The 20,833-nt window shown below is 44.7% G+C and overlaps 1 protein-coding gene across 1 annotated transcript in view; it reads left to right on the top strand.

Moving 5' to 3' along the window:
* Nucleotides 1–20,833, top strand: part of LOC138975622 (zinc finger protein 585B-like) — a 40,011-nt gene that overhangs the window by 4,083 nt on the left and 15,095 nt on the right. Inside the window, exons 3-7 of the mRNA XM_070348356.1 lie at nt 13,008–13,187; nt 13,544–13,729; nt 15,199–15,321; nt 15,669–15,983; nt 17,278–17,629. Of these exons, the coding sequence (XP_070204457.1) occupies nt 13,008–13,187; nt 13,544–13,729; nt 15,199–15,321; nt 15,669–15,983; nt 17,278–17,629 (1,156 nt within the window). The remainder of the gene's footprint in view (nt 1–13,007; nt 13,188–13,543; nt 13,730–15,198; nt 15,322–15,668; nt 15,984–17,277; nt 17,630–20,833) is intronic.

Raw genomic sequence — 20,833 nt, 5'->3', positions numbered from 1 at the left:
CTAAGTAAATGTACTGTATTAAAGGCTCCTGCATTGTCAAGGTATGAAATACTTCAGTTAAAGTATTAATGAAGGTTAAAGTATCCCAACAATTGTTTTACTCCTTTTAATATGTATAAAATAGAAAACCGAGCAATACATGCATGTAACATAACACCGTGACCTATCCTTTTTTTTACTCATTTTTCACCAGAAAAAGAAATCCATCCAAAATTAAATGTTCTACAAGTAAATACATAGATATAAACGTATTTCATATCCAAAAATGTGAGTCCAAATGATATAGAGAAAGAATAAATAACAAGAAAAGACGTATGCAAGTAACTTTACACCAACGAGTGCTATCTGAAGGGGAAATAATTGTTATACAGCCTCTTAATCACTTAAATCGTACTAGTAATTGAAGAAAACATTCTCTTAATATTGAAAGACCTATTGAGTGCTTAAGACGGTGAAATAATTGAATTTAAGTGGATTCAGAGCCAGTTCCAGGCCACAAACAAAATATCCCGAATAAGGGAAAGGCAAACGTATCCATTCCACTGTATTACTTCAGCTACACCTTAGTAATGGAAGGAGAAATACTCAAACAAAACAGCAAATGGGAAATGTTAGACAAAACATTGGACAACATAACCAAAACTGTCTTACCAACCAAACTTTGCTACCAACCAGCCTTTCCTATCTTTCAGATTGTGACTGGATCACCGCACAACATGAACTCAAAACCAAAACCTGAAGCTGTTGACCACAGATGTGGCACTGACAGATTAAATAGAACATTAGAAGAGCCTCTGCATACATGAAAATCAATGACAGTTTTGAAATATTAACAAAACAACGTTCCATCCACTCGTATTATTTTTTTATTTTTTTATTTTTTATAGTGGAGGGAATGCATCTAGGCTGGTTGACCTCATGCAAAACAAATACATGACAACAATACAGCTTCAGACATCTTAGCGCATAGGAACATAGGACCACACATAGTAAGTAGTCTGTTTGCTTTCACGCTGTTTCCTCAGGAAACGTACTTCTGCAACATCAGCAAAGAGGGCTTGAATCTGCAACACAAAATACAAAGAAATTCCGAGGTAATATTCATAGCGTACCAGTTCCACATAACTAAGCTCATGAAAATCATCAAATTTGACTGAATTAAACATAAATTACCATGCATGTTAATATATTCGTGCACATTTAAACAATAACTAGGATCATCGGTTGTGAAACAAACAAAAAAATTAAATCCCCAGTGTCTGAATTCTCACAATTGTTTCTTCATCCTGAATATATTCAAGTCCTTGTACTCTTGCACATAAATAACCCCGATAATACAGTTTACCCCTTGAAATGCAGGTCACAGTATTGCCAGCTGAGTCCACACCACTCTGTTCTGCAAACTTCACAGGATGTTGTCTCAGTTGATAGGGTCCAGGAGGTGTACCTGAGAAGGAAGAGAAAAAAAAAATGAAATGCTGGACCGATGAAACAAACTTTATTCGTGTCCTGAAATAGCATCCCTAATGCTGTTGATCATGTGTGTGTTATGTTACATTCTGATTCAAACACATACTGTTAAAAACATCCTAATACAAAATTACACACTCTTACTCTTAGTCTGAAAACATTGACCTTCTTTGTGGATTTTTTTTTACCGAGTTAAGTTACATTCAAGCAATAAATTAAGTGGGTTTTTTTTTTAGTTGACCTGCATGAAACCATATCTTGTTTGTTAAGCAGCCTTAAAATAAAAAGCATCTACAGAAAAGAAAGAAAAGATAATAAACTATGTTGACGGCAATTTTAGCTCATGCATGTAACTTAACACCGAATAATCCCTTAGTCTATGATTTTGTTTGTGTTATGTGACATTCAAACACATGTTTTTAAAAAATGCTTGTACTAAATTATCCACTCTTTGAACACTATAGTGTGCAATTACTGTGCGCAAAAATGTGAAATTCCTCAAGATGCGTTTGAAAGTAACTTTACACAAAACCTATGGTGTCATGTTACATGCAAACACCTTTAATCTATTTTGAAGAACTGAACAGTTTGAAAAGCAAAATGTTTGACTGTTTCCAGCCTGTCACCTTTGAAAGTATGATTGAACCAGTCAATGAAATCCTGAGTTCATCTTATTCTTAGCAATGTCATTTGAAAATTTCAGTATGACTGCAGGTAACATAACATGCATTAAATTACATATTCTTACTCCGAATCACATATAGCATTTGACAACGTCTGAGATGCTAGGTACTGAAAAAACGCTACCCGTCTACAAATTATAAAGGGAAGCGACCCCTACCAAAAAAGGCTTGAATAGCCATGGTAACAGCCAGGTTCCCTGAGAGTTACCTCCCATATTGCTACTTCCTCTCTACCACCATGTGGCAACTCATACGGCTTTCAGCGTCTTGCAGAGAGGTTGTGTGAAAATTTTGTGCGCTTCTGTGGCTGTCTTGGGTGGAGTTTGTCACCTGCCGGCCACGTAACCTGTCGTTCTCCTGTGCGGGCTCCTTTTGGTGAGCTCGTTCTGTTTTTTACTGTTGTTTTCGAACATTTTCGCTTGTTGTTGCTGATAGTTTGTCCGTTGGACGTGTCGTATCAGTAACGTGTTGCGTTGTCGCCATTTTGTTTCAGTTAGCTTTGCTGGCTTGCATTTTGTGGCGTTTAACCTGTGCTTGTACACTGTTTTTGTTGCAAGTTTGGTTTGTTTCTGTTGGTAGTTACTGCTTTGCTGTTCGTGTTATACGTTCATTTTCAGTAACTTTGCTCGTCTATTTTTGCTTGTTTATGTTGTTGTTGTTCGGCGTTATGGCTGATTCAGACAAACGTAAGGGTAAATCCGATTTGAAGGGCAGGGTGAAGCCTAAATCTTCTAGCTCTAAGCCTGTGGTGGTCGTGTCGGATGAAGCACGCAACACCATTTTGACGGTGCCCATTTCACCGCCTGGTCCTAGCACGGTTGTTCGTTCTAGTCCTACTTTTGTTGCTCCGCCGCCGGCTTTGTTGGCTCCGGAGCAGGGGGCTATCGTTGCCTCTTTGTTGAGTTCTCTTCTTCCAGAGATACGGACCCTGGTTCAGACGGAGATGCAGCGCTCGTCAACTTCCGTTGGCGCTGCTCTTCCTACTACGGTGGGGGATGTGCATTCCCTCGCTTCCGTTGTGGTTACTTCGGTTTCCGCTTTGCACGCTCCGGCTGCTTCCGCCTCCGCCGCAGGCGTCTCAAGTAAGTCGGACTGGTCTGTCAGCCCTCGTGAGGCGTCCGGACTTTCCCTTACGGGAAGCAGTTCATTCGCGCGGCGTCACTCCCTGCTTTCTACTGGCGGCATTACTCCTTACGGTGAATTTGTCGGTCAGCGTCGGTGTCCGCCCTCACTTGCCCGCACTCAGTGCCGCAGCGACGGGTTGGACCGAGAACTGGCCTCAGGGCTTTACGGCTCCCAGCCGCAGTTCTCGCATTCATCGTTTCCGCCCTCGGCGGTTTCGATGTCTGCACTTCCGGCTTCGGCCGGACACGCTGTCCCTCATCCGAGCACGTCCTCTTGGCTGCCGGAGAGGGATCAACAGCGTGAGGCTTTTGCGCTTCCGGTGCTTCAGCCAGGACGGTCGTCACTTCCCCCGGATGGGGTCGTGACTTCCTCCCACTTACATCCGGCAGTATCGGATGGGTTTCCGCCTTACCCTATGCATTTCAGTCAGGGTTCAAGTCGGGATCACTTCCAGGATTACGGGTTTCCGGTTTCCGGTCATCCCGGGTATCCTACTGCCGGTGTTCTTGACGACTACGGTCGTGGCACTTCCTGTGACCAATCTGATGTTCAATCAGTAGTTAGTGAAGAGTCTCCTTCGGGAATGTCATCAAGGCTCCGGGTCATTCTTGACACCGCAGCTGAAGTGACTTCGCGATATTTCCCGGAGGGCACGGCTGCCGCGGTGGCGTCCACATCTGTGGCGCCGTCGGCAATGTCGGATTTCCTGCCGGCTAAGGAGGTTAATCCTTCTTTCCGGTTTGCGGAGTCACCTTCCGTTGCTTACCATCTGTCCCAGGTTCTGGCTTCTTCAGCTCGGCGGACAGGTGGTATGCCTCCGGAGCCGGTTCCGTTTCTGGTGCCTTTCGGTCCAGTCCCGGAGCAGGCCCAGCCCTGGCTGGCGACGGCGGCGCAGACTTCTACCTTTGTGCCATCGTCCCAGCGGAAGCTTGCTTTCCCGGGGCGGAGCCGGAACCTCATCGCGTCTTTTGCCCTTCCACGTTCCACCTTGCCGGTGACCCCGGATTTGCAAGCTCTCCTGGCCAAACCAGTCAAGGGCGACTCAGTGGTTCCGGTGAGAGAGAGTACTCTCATCTCCCTGGAGGAAGTTGGGCGTCAGCTGTTGGAATTGGCTTCGGTTTCCGACACGCTGATTCGGGCGCTGTCTCGGTCTTTGACGGACAGCTTAGTCCCGTTTACGCTCAGCGAGGAGCAGAACGCGGATGACATCTCCTCCCTCCTCACAGCGTTGGCTAGGGTAAATGAGGGCTCTCTGTTCAGCCATATGGCGCTTGTCGCTCGGCAGACGGAGATACAGTCCAACAAGGATTCACAATTCTTGGACATGACTCTACAGGGCATGAAGCAGGCTAAGCCTTCCCAGCAAGGGAAGTCTCAGCCGTCCTCTCAACCCAAATCTGCTCCGAAGAGATCTGCTCAGCAGAGCTCTAGAGGAGGCAAGAAACGGACGGCGTCGGGAAGGGGGCGGGGCGGCTCTGGTAGCAAGCCCCACCCCCAATGAAGCGCTCCCGGTCTCACCCCCCTCCCGCCCTCCACTTTGGTGATGGCGGGAGGCCCCTCCCGGGCACTTTCCCATTGGATGGTCTCTGTAGACAGCCGATGGATAGTGGGAGTTGTGAGATCGGGCTTCCGTCTCTTATGGCGGGAGGAGAAGGCACCTCTTTCTCGACATCCGCCGCTCTTCAGAACCCCCTCCTCACAGGAAGCAAGATCCGTTCTTCAGGCGGAAATTGTCTCCCTGGTGCAGAAGGGCGCGGTAGAGAGGGTCCTGGACCAAAGCTCACTGGGATTTTACGGGCGTCTCTTTGCCGTTCCCAAAGCTTCAGGGGCGTGGCGCCCCGTCTTGGACTTATCCCTTCTCAACACTTTTTTGAGAGAGATCAAGTTCAAGATGGAGACGCCTGCCACGGTCAGGGACTCTCTCCGCCCAGGAGACTGGGCGACCTCCATAGACCTGACGGATGCGAATTTCCACATTCTTATGCATCCGTCCGACCGGAAATGGCTTCGTTTCCGGTGGGGAGATCAGGTCTGAGTTGTTCTTTGCTAATGGTGACTGCGGTGGGTGACATCAAGTAAAATCAATTTTTTAAATTACGGGGAATGATGGTGACAAAATAAGATAATTACTGCATTCTACTGATGTAGCAGTATCAACAAAATCACCATGAAGGAAAATAATATGACAGAAGTAGCACTTATTCCTGCTTGTTTTCATTTTTTGTTCACAAAATGGCGGCCAAAACGTGGAATGACAGACCCCTGCCATGTTCACAACACATTTCAAACCGACAGCTGCTCTAGAAAGGATAACTGTTATCATTCAACGATAACTTATACTTGGATTAAACTGCACAAAATCTTATTTGGACAACTGACCCTCTCCTGCTCGCGTGCTGCGTCCGATAAAAAACTGGTAACCTTCGAACGCGCGTCGTCACAAATCCGATCCACTGAAGAAAGACAATTTGCCGGCCTGAGCGCCAGGAAGGCAAACACACATTTTTATTTTCAAATCATGGCATCATTATCGATAGATGAAGATATTTGGTCGCGTGAATATACATCCGTGTACCTCGCAACGGTGACTTTCGTATCTGCCGTCACAAACGTTCGCCAGGTTACCCCGATTTTCATTTCTTCGCTCGCGCAGTTGAGCATGGATTGTTCTCGTGCGGCCTCAGTCCGGAAGACGGCAGGGTAAACACACAAATAGTGATGATGTCCCGAGTTTTGTGTACTACATAGAAAAGTTTGTGTACGGCAAAATTGATGACGTGTCACAGAAGCGAGGTAACTCCGTTCGCAGGTTACTTTCGCGCGAAATGTCTCTGTGCCACCGCGGTTTCGTCCTGAAAATCAACCGTATCGCATTGATTTTGTGAAAACTGAAAGTTCAGGTAAGTTGCACAAGTTTCCTTAATGCTTACTTCATAAAATTATTGATGTTAAAGTTGATAGTATAGTTATTTTAGAGCACAGGACTTAAAAATTATCGGGAGCTATGCAGCGACCGGCCATTCTCGAATGGTTTCATTCGTACGCAAGTGACCACAGATAATAGTTCTGCGAAGTTTAGGTGGCACTCTTCGCTGTTTTTTGGCAATACAGTTGCAGAACTGTTTGTGTTGGTAGTGTCTCCTTTATAACATTCATTTGTAGCATAATTTGATTGATTGCACCAGTACAGCGTAATACATGCACAAGTATTGGCAATTTGGTGTCGCGTGATTTGCAGGTTACCTCTTTCTGTTTTGATACATTTGAGCAGTAGTTTGCATTTGATTCTAATAATCTGTAGGTATTCCAAGTTACACCCTTTTAAACAATAACTGACCAAAATATCCCTGCCCTGCTGTAAGCAGTTGTGTTGCCACAAAAAGATCAAACTACAAGGTAACCTGCAAACGGTGTCACAAAATTACTGAACCTAACAACACTAAACTGTACATCAAAAATTCTTCAATACATGACAAACTAACAGCAAACACTCTGTTTTCATGGAGTTTACTCAAATTGTTTCACAGAATTAGTTTATAGATATGCTGTGTAAATTTGGTGTCACAAAGTACTGCAGGTTACTCCATTGTGACCCCCACCAGTCAGTCTGCTTTTTTGTCCGAACCATAAAAGTTCCTGACATTTTCTTTTTAGACTCAAATAATACAAGGGCTCCACTTGACAGGAATAGTATTTTCCAGGTTGTAGCTGCATTTTGAAAATTTCAGTAAGTTTCCACTGTTTTGTCACCAATGGCAAAGAACAACTCGTCTACCAGTTCCGCGCACTCCCTTTCGGGCTGTCTCTCGCTCCGTGGATTTTTACCATGGTGGTGAGACAGTTTTGCGCACTGGCGAGGTCGCAGGATATTCGACTGCGGGTGTATCTGGACGACTGGCTCATTCTGAACCAATCCCAGATAGGCTGCTCGCAGCATACCCAGTCGGTTCTTCAAGAGGCCCACTTGTTGGGTTTCTCGATCAACCGATCAAAGTCGGAGTTGATTCCGTCTCAGACGTTCACCTACCTGGGGATGTCTTTCAACACGGTTTCTTGAACAGTCCAACCCTCCCAGCGGCGGGTGGACAAGCTCCAAGCTCAGATTCGCTCCACTTTGCCTCTCCTGCAGGCTTCCCTCCGGTCTCTTGCCTCCATCTTAGGGCAGATGGAGTCCATGGCTCTGTTGGTTCCTCTGGGCAGGGTCCACAAATGGCCTTTTCAGGCAGCGCTGAAACCGTATGTGGACTCTCCTCGGGTGGACTGGAATGCCCTCGTCCCTCTCCAGGGATGGTTCCAGTCCGCGACCCTTCCGTGGTTGGACACGGAATGGGTCTGCAGAGGAGTTCCGATCGCTTTGCCACCCCCGGACTTGGATCTGTTTACAGATGCGTCCCTGCGGGGGTGGGGGGCACACACGGACCTACACACGGTGTCAGGTCTGTGGTCGGAGGAACAGAGCCAGTGGCACATCAACTTGCTGGAGCTAGAAGCAGTAGCTCTAGCCCTAGTCGAGTTTCTGCCCTCCCTGCAGGCCAAGCATGTTCGTCTGTTTACAGACAACACGACTGTGGCCGCTTATATCAACAAGCAGGGAGGCTCGCGGTCCCCGTCTCTCTCGGACAGGGCCTGCGAGATTCTGAGGTGGTGTTCTCTTCACCACATCACGATCTCCGCCAGGTACCTTCCAGGGAGGCTGAACACTCTGGCGGACGCTCTCAGTCGCTCCGACAGGGTGCTTCAGTCCGAGTGGACCATCACTCTTGGGGCACTGCTTCGCCTTTGGGCCCAGGTCCAAAAGCCTCTCGTGGACCTTTTTGCCACAAGGTTCTCGAAGAGGCTTCCGGTGTTCGTCTCGCCATTCCCGGATCCTCAGGCTTGGCGGGTGAACGCTTTGGACATTCCCTGGACGGGTCTGGAGGCGTACGCCTTCCCGCCTTTCCCATTACTCAGCCGAGTAATTCAAAAGGCGGAGCTGGAGGGGCCGGCTCTTCTTCTGGTCGCCCCCCTTTGGCCGTCGCAGGTCTGGTTTCCAGACCTGCTTTGGCTCGCCCACGGGCCCCCCATTCCTCTCGCGCTTGTGCGAGGGGAACTCGTGCAGCCCCGAACAGGTGTTCAACACGAGGAGCCCAGTCTTCTGAAGCTTCACGTGTGGAGGTTGTTCGGGACTCGCTGAGGCGCTCTGGAGCGTCTTCTTTGACGCTGGACCTGGTGGACCCGCTCTCACAGGGCGTCCACTGCGTCCGTTTACGTCTCACACTGGAAGTCTTGGGCCTCATGGTGTTCTGATAGGGGGGTGAGTTCGGTTGCGCCTCGATCTATGCAGGTGGCCAACCACCTCTCCTTTCTGTTTTCACAGGGTGCGTCCGTTTCCTCCTTGAGGGTCCGGCGCTCAGCTATTTCCGCGACGCTTAAGCAGATCGGTAGATCTATTAATGTCGGGGGAGTAATTGCAGCAGTAATCAAGGGTGCTGCTCTTAAGCAGGCCAGGTCCAGGTGTCCGTCCCCTAAGTGGGATCTGTTCCTGGTCTTGGAATTTTTACGTTCCTCAGAATTCGAGCCTTTGAGGGAGGCTAGTCTTCACAATCTTACTCGGAAGACTCTCTTTCTCCTTCTGTTGGCGACGGCCCGGCGGGGTAGCGAGGTCCACGCTCTGTCGGGTCTGCCAAGTGATATTTCTTTTGAGTCGGACGGCTCTGTGTCTTTGCACTTCCGTCCTGACTTTTTGGCCAAAAATCAGTCTCCGGGGCAGGCCTCTCCGTTGGTTAGAGTTAACACTATTGTGACTAGCACTGCCACGGCGTTGACGTCCTGCCTGCCCAAGCTTGCCACCAAGAAACTTACCAAAAATCAGTAACTGTAAAGAAATCTGTCTAGCAAGCTTGAATTAAGTCCAATCACCACCAAATTTTTTGCACTAATTAAAAAATGGATGCCCAGTTCAGTCGTGCTATTTATAAGTTTGTCACGCGATTTGTTTTAGCAAAGGGGGGGTGAAAGGGGGATACTTTGTGTTTTTTAACGTTTTTTTGTGTGTGTTTTCTTTTCCACTGCTTTTTTAAAAGTTATTTTTTAACAGAAAGTATTATAAATAATTTTATAACCAAACAAGGTGTAAAACCTATGAATTAGCTGAAATATTGTTAAAATTCTACACAGAAATAAGGAGACAGTACAAAGAAAAAAACAAGCAAATCCCGCATTCACTCACAGCATCCTGACTCAAATGAAACAAAACTGTGACACTCACCAAATGATGTCTAGGTAATCCATATTGAATATAAGTCACATTTTCACAACAAAGTCCCAACTGTACACCTATGAACATTTCCAAAAGGATTAGGACGCTCCAGCCATCCATTGTTATCAGTGCTGCCACGCCCCCCTTGCAACTACACATTCGAAGATTCATGCAGTACCACCCTAACACGTGTAGTTTGCCGACTCATACTAGCAACACTGAACAGGACTGTTTCTTCCTCAATATCACTGCTATTATCGCTTTCTTGAGGCGAAAACAACACGTCGGAATCATGATCTACAGGGTCCTCAAGATCCAACATCCGGAGAATCTCCTCCCGTGACAAGGCTCGCCTTCGATTCATTTTTTTTCTCGAAAAAACCACACAAATCAGGCTAATTTTGCATATGGCGGAAGGGCACGCAAAGTGTGTCAAGGGAAACAACTCAATTTACTGCAAGCTTCAAAAACCGGGAAGCAATCACGAGTCGTGTACCCTGTATGGCTGTTACTGATTTATAAGCGTCCCGTCCATGGGCGTGTCAGCGCTGTTACTGATTTATCAGTGTCCCGTCGCGAAAGTGTTAAGGCTCTGACCAACGCGTTGGCTCCGGACGACCCTGATTTGGTCAATTGTCCTGTTAGGGCTCTCCGTTTGTACTTAGCTCGCACTCAGCCCGTGCGTTCCGAGTCTCAGAAGTTGTTATTTCTCTCCCTCCTTACAGCACGGGAGAAAGATATTTCCAAGGTTACGTTGGCCCGGTGGGTGACTTCTCTGATAAGGCAAGCCTATATTTGGAGTCGCACAAATAGGGGGGGGGGGGGGGGGGGGTTGCCTGCTTTTCCCCTGGACTCTGCTCGAGCCCACGAGACTAGGGCATGGGCATCATCGCTCGCAGTATTACGTTCCAAGCGTCTCGATGATGTGCTGTCAACTGCGTATTGGCGTTCCGAGGATATTTTTATTAATTACTATCTTCGCGAATTCGGGACGTCTCTGCACTTCGCCAGGACGGCTCTCGCGGGCTTCCTGCGCTCATAGCAGCTGGTCAGTTCCTGGCCAGAATGTGATGGTGAGTTTGAGTTTATTTCTTGCCCACCGCCATGTTGATGTTGTCTGCTATATGTGATTCGGAGTAAGACTATGTAATTTAATGGAAAATTTCTTAGTAAATTTTCATTTGATTAATATACTTACCCGAATCACATAGTGAATTCCCTCCCGCCTTCCCCGCTTATGGTTTTAGTCTTTTTAAAGCCGTATGAGTTGCCGCATGGTGGTAGAGAGGAAGTAGCAATATGGGAGGTAACTCTCAAGGAACCTGGCTGTTACCATGGCTATTCAAGCCTTTTTTGGTAGGGGTCGCTTCCCTTTATAATTTGTAGACGGGTAGCGTTTTTTCAGTACCTAGCATCTCAGACGTAGTCAAATGCTATATGTGATTCGGGTAAGTATATTAATCAAATGAAAATTTACTAAGAAATTTTCCATTTGTCGTGTTAAGTTACATGCACGTTTTATTACTGCATGTTACATAATGCACAATTATTATTCAAACATTACCCATGAAGCAAACAATTCATTTGTATTAAAAAGCTCCTATTCAATAGATTTTGCTATGCCAAACTTGTGTGATGAAAAATGCATGAGTGTAACTTAACGCCACTCTTTATGGAGTAAAGTTACTTACAAACACATATCACTAAAACATCCCTTGTGCAGGCGAAAACACAAACTGAAGTTAACGCCATTCAGAACACATCATCTTGAAAAATCAGACAGGTACTTGCAGATTCAGTTTCCATCAACAAGGTGATAGTTTGCATGTAACCTAACACGGGCATGTTGTCACTGTGATTGCGTTAGGTTACGTACGAACAGAACATTCAAACTTAGGTTTTAGATCGAACCAGGGCCATCCACATTCCTCGAGAATGCGAATGTTCAGATAATTGCATATTTGTTTTCCTTTCAAATTTCCCCAATCTAAAGTTAATGCAGCACTTGTTTGTACGTAATGTTAACATGTACTTTCGTGTTAAGTTACGATCACGCGTCAAGATGGTAAAAAAATGGTAAGTGGTAAAAAAACAAAATGTATCCTTCGAGATCTCGCAACACTACGTCCAAAATTGGTCTTCTCGCTGTAAAACATGCAAAAAACATTCTTCTAAAGCAAACATATTCACGCATGTAACATTAAAAACATTAACACCAAAAGTAAGCATGGTCATTCACAAACATGTGCTCATAACAGATCAACAAACATTTTCCACAATTCCAAATGCGACTAAGATAACCCCTGCTAACACTGTTTTCACGTTCATGCCGTTGTACGTAAAAATGATAACGTATTTTGGTCACTTTACTTGCATTTCATGTTTTTCACTGACAAAACTGCATGAATGTAACCATTAACAGCAACACTTACCTCCTGCATTTTCGCCACAATGATCCATCGATGCTTCGACCAAAACAGAATGTGACCAGCTTTTTTGTAAACAATATTCAAAATGGCCGCCACTTACGCAAAATCTCGTTCACGTCCTAGTGAGGGATCGTTTTTTGTTGCATGAACGTAACAAAACATTTACGCGGTTTTCAATTATTTTTCCTTTGGACTGCTTTGTAGAGTGGAATCAAGAAACCGCTTAAAGTCCTATGCTGAAATGAAGGCAGCGACAGTAGCTTTAAAATCATGCTGTTTCCAACCTACGCGAGACTTCCTACTCGTTGTTAAAATGAAGACGAACTCGGTACGAAAAACTAACGCGACGGTTACATGCAAGCAGCCGCCCTTTGAACGCAATTATACACATCGCCGGTCAGTCGTTCGTCCTGACAGTAAACTAGCATTGAACTGTTTTGTTTTTCATAACATGATATGATGGATCCAGTTTTAATTTGTCTCTGGTAAAGCGAACATGCAGCTTTAAAGTGTACGTGTGTGAATTGTGTCACGTTTCGGTTTTTGCCGACAACCAACATTTTTGAAATAAACCACAGATATAACTCAACAGACACAGATTTGAATACAAGAAGACATGCATATTGAAATCAACTTATTTTGAAAAGATTAGAACAGGTTTGATTGAGGTTTATGTAGAATGGTTGCCTTTACAAGGCTAGTTTTGTGACCAACTCGTGATACAGGCACTCGACGCTCTGTTGTACTCTTGACCATATGGCTCTATCTGACCTGGTACGGATATATCCGTACCCACAGTCACTTCAGTCGCTTCCTGTAACGTTGATCTTACGCCTGCATTCCAGCGTGTTGATACACAGTTTCTACACAGTTACTACAATTCTGAGTGACCTGCTGCAGCACAGCTGGTCTCGGCTAAAAAAAACTTTGGTCAACATAGGTGGGGTAGAAAGTGTTAAGCTTGACAAATGAACCAACTTTTAACATTCACTACAGTTTTAAGTTCAACCATTTGCTAACCTACTATTGACAAATATATATATTTACACATATTCTTTTCAGACCTGTGGGAAGCTGTTTACCTCTCAGCACAAGCTTAACATCCATCAGCCTGTCCACAGCCGAGATCGCAAGGACTCTTTTGCCTGTCCAACGTGCGGCCATGAGTGTGCCAACTGGCGTGCTTACCTGTACCATCAGGCCAAGCACACTTCTAATGGTGGAAAGAAGCACACTTGTCAGGTATTGAAAAGATAAAATCTCAAAATCAAGAATAAAAAAAAACCAAGAAAGGTTAAATTAATCTTTGACTGCAAATATTCCAAAATCAAGAATAAATAAGTAATATGCAAGAGATAAGACTATAATTCTGTTTACTCATTTTGAAAGAGGTAGAAACGAGTAATATTATAAATAGCAACTTAAGTTTGGATTGAATTTAATCATTTTCATCTTTTGCTATACATGTACATCATTCTATAATTTTCATACTGTTTGTTTAAAACATGTACTGGAAATGAAACAGATGCTTTCTAAAAAATGTTAAGTTTGCCATGAATAACAATGAAAATTTTTCAGTGTTTTTCTTTGTCTCTTAGGTATGTGGACGTCAATTCCACGCTGCCCAGCGACTTCGCAACCACATGCAGAGTCATCTGGACGGCAAGAACTTCTGCTGCCTCAAGTGTGGCAAGCTGTTTGAGAGCCAGAAACGTCTGGACATTCACTCCATCATTCATGATGCTGAAAGGCGGGAGCCCTTCAACTGTGTGGACTGTGGAAAGGTGGGTTTTGCTTTCATTGTTTTCTTTTCTATTCATGATTCATTATTTGCTAAATGCTATGCCATTAAATTGATTAATCATATTTACAATGTCATAAACCATGCACACATCAGGGGAGCACAGCTAGTGAAACTTACAAATGTGGATTTTGACAGACATGGATTTCTTCTGTTTCTTACTTTTAGCTATATTATACCAGTGTTGTCATTATAGAGTTGTCTTCCCTCAGTTAGTCCTGGAGCTTCATTTCTGTTCTTTAGACTGGATGGCGAGCCTTTGATAGTTGTATTTTAAACTCTGCAGGATGTTCTCTGTCATCTGGTTGTCTTTGCCTTTGAACCAGACTTAGGAAGGATGAAACCAGTTTTTGTGTGTGTGTTTTTATATTTAGTCAAGTTTTGACTAAATATTTTAACATCGAGGGGGAATCGAAACGAGGGTCGTGGTGTATGTGCGTGTGTGTGTCTGTGTGTCTGTGTGTCTGTGTGTCTGTGTGTGTGTGTGTGTGTAGAGCGATTCAGACTAAACTACTGGACCGATCTTTATGAAATTTGACATGAGAGTTCCTTGGTATGAAATCCCCGAACGTTTTTTTCATTTTTTTGATAAATGTCTTTGATGACGTCATATCCGGCTTTTCGTGAAAGTTGAGGCGGCACTGTCACGCCCTCATTTTTCAACCAAATTGGTTGAAATTTTAGTCAAGTAATCTTCGACGAAGCCCGGACTTCGGTATTGCATTTCAGCTTGGTGGCTTAAAAATTAATCAATGACTTTGGTCATTAAAAATCTGAAAATTGTAAAAAAAAATAAAAATTTATAAAACGATCCAAATTTACGTTTATCTTATTCTCCATCATTTGCTGATTTCAAAAACATATAAACATGTTATATTCGGATTAAAAACAAGCTCTGAAAATTAAATATATAAATATTATTATCAAAATTAAATTGTCGAAATCAATTTAAAAACACTTTCATCTTATTCCTTGTCGGTTCCTGATTCCAAAAACATATAGATATGATATGTTTGGATTAAAAACACGCTCAGAAAGTTAAAACAAGAGAGGTACAGAAAAGCGTGCTATCCTTCTTAGCGCAACTACTACCCCGCTCTTCTTGTCAATTTCACTGCCTTTGCCATGAGCGGTGGACTGACGATGCTACGAGTATACGGTCTTGCTGAAAAATGGCATTGCGTTCAGTTTCATTCTGTGAGTTCGACAGCTACTTGACTAAATATTGTATTTTCGCCTTACGCGACTTGTTGTTTTGTTCTTTTTGTTTTGCCTTATGATATGCAAGTATGTTGAAACAGTTTGCGTTTTTTCTTTTTGTTTTGTTTTTGTTTTGTTTGTTTATTTACCCCCATGGGGTTTCCTGAAATATATTCTTTGCCTAGCTCTTGGAGAACTGTAGTTGTGTTTTATGCATTTCATGTGTTTCTCTTTTAATTGTATTTCGAACAGGTGTATGATGACTGGCGTGCGTTCAAGCAGCACATGAAGACACACGGGTCAGAAGGCGTTATCTACCGCTGTGAGATCTGCTCTGCTGAGTTCCTTACCCAGTATGAAAAGGAAAAGCACAAGGTTGGTCCCATAACAAACAAACAAGGAAAAGAAGGCACAAAATATTTGTTTAGACCAGCTGTGATATATTTATCCAAGTGAACCAATTTTTTTAACATTTTGTTTCTTGCACATTCAGAACAGGAGAATATTTTTTTTAGAGGATTGTTTTTTGTTTTTATTTAGAAAGGTTTTTTTCAGGGACGTATAGACAACGACAGGTTTTGCTGTGTTTAACACTCTTCAAAAAAGAAATCTGACTAGTTTTGATTATTACCTGATATGCTTTTACTTTTTTAAGATTTTTTTAGAGGTGATCAATCAATCACTTGATTCATTATTTTATTGTGAAGTGCGGTGTCTTTCAGCGAGTGCACACATCAAACCAGCGGTACCAGTGCCAGCACTGTGACAAGTGTTTCCGCTCCCAGTCGCAGCTTGCCGTGCATGAGCGCAAACACCAGGGTGATAAAAGCCACGAATGCACCGTCTGCGGCCGCGAATGTGCCCGTGCCTTCAGCCTTAAACAGCACATGAAGATGCATGCTGGGGAGGAAGAGTTCTTCTGTCATCTGTGTGGACATACGTTCAAGAAAGCGGAGGAGCTGACAGTCCATGCCGCCTCACATGTTGGGGAGAGAGAGTTTGTCTGTGACCAGTGCGGAAAATGCTTTGCCAAGAAGGTTGGTGTGCCTTTTCTTGTCTTTTTATATTTAGTCAAGTTTTGACTAAATATTTTAACATCGAGGGGGAATCGAAACGAGGGTCGTGGTGTATGTGCGTGTGTGCGTGCGTGTGTGTGTGTGTGTATGTGTGTAGAGCGATTCAGACTAAACTACTGGACCGATCTTTATGAAATTTGACATGAGAGTTCCTGGGTATGAAATCCCCGAACGTTTTTTTCATTTTTTTGATAAATGTCTTTGATGACGTCATATCCGGCTTTTCGTGAAAGTTGAGGCGGCACTGTCACGCCCTCATTTTTCAACCAAGTTGGTTGAAATTTTGGTCAAGTAATCTTCGACGAAGCCCGGACTTCGGTATTGCATTTCAGCGTGGTGGCTTAAAAATTAATTAATGACTTTGGTCATTAAAAATCTGAAAATTGTAAAAAAAAATAAAAATTTATAAAACGATCCAAATTTACGTTTATCTTATTCTCCATCATTTGCTGATTCCAAAAACATATAAATATGTTATATTCGGATTAAAAACAAGCTCTGAAAATTAAATATATAAAAATTATTATCAAAATTTTTTTTTCGAAATCAATTTAAAAACACTTTCATCTTATTCCTTGTCGGTTCCTGATTCCAAAAATATATAGATATGATATGTTTGGATTAAAAACACGCTCAGAAAGTTAAAACGAAGAGAGGTACAGAAAAGCGTGCTATCCTTCTCAGCGCAACGAATACCCCGCTCTTCTTGTCAATTCCACGGGCACTGCCTTTGCCACGGGCGGTGGAGTGACGATGCTACGAGTATACGGTCTTGCTGCGTTGCGTTGCGTTCAGTTTCATTCTGTGAGTTCGACAGCTACTTGACTAAATATTGTATTTTCGCCTTACGCGACTTGTTCTGTTTGGTTTGTTCTTGTTTCGAGCATGGCAACATTTATTTGGATCCTTGTGTACTATCCCTTAGGGATTTTTACATTTTGTTATTTTATTTTCCTAGTTTAGAAATTGTAAGCAGGGCATTTTGATAATCCTGTAAACAGTAATAAAAGAGACTATGCAGGAGCATTGCCTTGTCAGTTTGACAGAGATTTTATCTTATTGACTTCATTATACAGTGTTGTATGCTTTGTTAGTATGGCGGAGATTATATTTTAAACTTTCTTATTACAACATATGATTACTTTCTCAGTTCAGAAGTGATTACCTATTGCAGTTGCACCTTCCAACTGCATACACATTTAAAACACCCTTAGATTTATTATTATTTCTCACTGTGACGGTTCCCTCCCACCAGAACCACTACCACCGCCATCTGATGGTTCACGCTGCGGGCCAGGTGTTGGCCTGTGGGCTGTGCGGCAAGCACTTTGACAAGCAGGAACAGCTTCAGGCTCACATGGCCACGCACGGGGGCGACGGACAGCGCAAGTTTGCCTGCCTGGCCTGCAGCGACACCTTCTCTTCCCAGCTGGAGCTGGATGCTCACGCGCACACGCACGGCAAGTCACCGCCCTATGTGTGTGGTCTGTGCGGAAAGCTATTCGCTGAGCAGCGCTACTTCCGCCAGCACATGAAACGTCACACGGCACGGGCCATGAAGCAGAAGCTCCAGGCTCAGGCTTCTATGACGCCCGCTGGCCCCGGCAGTGAGTGTTTCTTGTTTGTTGAGCTTGTTTGCCTGGTTGGTTGGTTTAGTAGTAAGTGCAGAGTCTGAGAAGCAGAGCCTTGGAGTCAAAGAGAAAAAATGCTAGGTTTTGATGCCAACACATTTGTTCGTTCATAGAAGTTTGCTTGACTGTTAGAGAGATTATTTTGTGGGTGTACAGCTGAACTGTAAATAAATATCAGTTATACTCGTCTTTTTATTAAACAAAGAACAGGATGGAAAGATGTGTCAATCTACATTCCTCCCCCTCCCTTTTCTTTATTTGGTGTTTAACGTCGTTTTCAACCACGAAGGTTATATCGCGACGGGGAAAGGGGGGGAGATGGGATAGAGCCACTTGTTAATTGTTTCTTGTTCACAAAAGCACTAATCAAAAAATTGCTCCAGGGGCTGGCAACGTAGTACATTAAATTACATATCTTACCCAACTCACATATAGCAATTAACTCTAGTTCAGTGCTGGTAACGCTGTACGCATCCCCTTGGTAACAAGGGAAGCCCCTCTAAAAAAAGAGTGACCAATACCCATAAGGCCATATTAATACATACTTCCGACTTCCGTATGCGCGCGCATACGCCGCCATATGCATCATTCCATACTCAGCGAGCAGTGGGACTGGTCGTGTTTTTGTACGCTCTGGCTGTGTTCAATCAATCAATCAATCAATGAGTCTTATATCGCGCATATTCCGTGGGTACAGTTCTAGGCGCTCTGCAGTGATGCCGTGTGAGATGAAATTTTATACGGCCAGTAGATTGCAGCCATTTCGGCGCATATTTACCTTTCACGGCCTATTATTCCAAGTGACACGGGTATGGGTAGACAATTATTAACTGTGCCTAAGCAATTTTGCCAGGAAAGACCCTTTTGTCAATCGTGGGATCTTTAACGTGCACACCCAATGTAGTGTACACGGGGGGAGGTTCGGACACCGAAGAGAGTCTGCACACAAAGTTGACTCTGTGAAATAAATTTCCGCCGAACCTGGGATCGAACTCACGCTGACAGCGGCCAACTGAATACAAATCCAGCGCGCTACCAACTGAGCTATATCCCCGCCCCTGAAGCCCCTGTTCAGCCATCTGTCACTTCGTCTACGGACTTGGTCACTTACCTCTTGGTATCTTCTTGCTTGTCTTATCGTCTCTACATGTTGAGGTGAGATCTTTCTGTTTTTTGCTTGTGTTTGTGGGCGTTTTTGACCTTAAATTGAACTTGTGAAATTTTCTTGTTTACAAAATTTTTCGTGAGTTGTTTTTGGTCATGGCGGTTAACGCCAAGAAGCGGCAGTCGTCTAAACGAGTAACTGCTGGTTCTCCGCCGATAAAGTAAACACCTGGGAAAGCAAAGGCTTCCGGACAGGCTTGTGTTTCGGTTCATGTACTGTCTTTGCAAAAAATATCGATGTTTTGGTCGTCATGCCTCCTACTCCGTTTTTGACGGCTAAACCTTTAGACAAGGTTTCTCCTGTGGATAAGCCCGCTTAGGCTTCCTTGGTTTATGTGTTTCCCGGTCTTGCGTCTGCGGACGTGGCGACATTGTTGCTCTCTTTAAGTTCACAGGTTTCTTCCTTGGCGGGGGAGATCGCTTCCATGCGGGCGGAGATGCGTTCGCTTCCGGTGTGACGGGGGTTTCGTCTCTTGCCAACGTTCGCCTGCGCCGTCTGCTACTGTGTCTCAGGCTGATGTTCTTGCGGAATGGGATGATGGGACCACGCCTTCGCTTGTGGCCTGTGTTCCGGTTCCCGGTGGTTCACACCAGTTTAAAGGTATGTCTTCTACCCAAGTATCCGGGTTCTCCGGGGAAAGGGTAGAGCGTCTCCAAGAGAAAGTAACTCCGGGCTCTGGCTTTGTGGGTGAAAGTTCCGAAGCTGAGGCTGGCTCTGACTGCATTGGCAGCAGGTCGGTGGCGGTTAGGATCCTTGGAGAGCGAACGGAAGATTTGCGCAACCACCCGCTTCTTTAGAATGCGGTAAGGGTGTGCGTCTTCTGCTTCCGCCCGGGGGGCAGGAAGAGAACAGTATAGCTGGCTCTTTGTTTGACTATGGGAGTCAAGCAGGGGGTCAGCTTCCGGAGGGCACGGGAGTGCCAGTCGGCTGTTCAGAAGACGGTGCTTCCGCAGAGGTGGTTGCACTGAATTCAAATTGCCGTTTAGGCTGTCAAGTGCAGTGGCACTGGTGGCTTAAGCGGCTTCAAGGTACAATAGGATCTTCTGGTGCATGTTTAGGCATCCGGTTGGTTCTGATATTTGCCAATCCGTGGCCGATTTTGCTAACGCTTTTGCGGCTGTGGCTTCCGGTTTCAGGATGGTTTAGCCTTCTGCCGTTAACACTGTGGTGTTGGTAGTTGGCGCTCATCAGTCTTCGGCTTTCGGTTCCGTTGTTGCGGTTCCTCTGCTGTTACTCAGGCTAAATCCACTTCCTTTTCCAGGCTTTCAGCTGGCATGAGGCAGGTGGATGGAATATCCTTTTGGAGTTCCGGCTTTTGGGAAATTTGTTCCAAACCTTTCCCTTTTGGCAAGTGTTGCTCTTTCGGGATTGGTTTCCGGCTCTCATCCTTTTGTAGATGGTTAGAATACCACTGTACGGGATGATGAGGATTTGGAAGACTAAGCTTCTGAGGCAGATGGAGACGCCTCTTTGTTGATTTTCAGCGAAGCTGCCATCTTTGTTTACTTGGATGGCAGAGGTTACTACGCGCTTTTTCCCTGTAGGGTTAGCGGTAGCATTGTCATCTGCCTTTGCCTAGGATCAATTTGCGAACTCAATCGATGCTTTTGCCCCATCTCTGCCTTTGTTGGCATCTCAGTGGGGAAGCTCATACTTCAGCTTTGCCGCGTTTTGCGCATTTTCAGCTGACCTGAGCCTTTTAAGGGAATCTTAGAATGTTATGTTCTTGGATTCTCTGTTGGGGTCGTTTGGGCTGGTGAAATTTGTTTTTTCACAATTGAGGCTCCTTTGTTACCACTTCCTTTGTGGGCAACGCTCGGCTTAGCTCCTGCGGCGGCGGGGCTTTAGCTTGCGTCTTCTGCTCAGGCAGCGAGTCACTCGCTGATCGCTATCCGTAGGCTTCGGTTTACTCCAAGCTTAAGAACGTAGTTTATTCGTTTGTTTTTTCTACGGAACCGCCACTGGGTTCCCCGGATTTGGCGAACATCCATCTGGATGTTAATAGCAAGGAGTGA

This window comes from Littorina saxatilis, linkage group LG1 (assembly GCF_037325665.1).
Source record: "Littorina saxatilis isolate snail1 linkage group LG1, US_GU_Lsax_2.0, whole genome shotgun sequence".
In the NCBI taxonomy this organism is placed as follows: domain Eukaryota; kingdom Metazoa; phylum Mollusca; class Gastropoda; order Littorinimorpha; family Littorinidae; genus Littorina; species Littorina saxatilis.
Note: the sequence above shows the minus strand (reverse complement) of the source record. Positions and strands in the feature narration are given on the sequence as shown.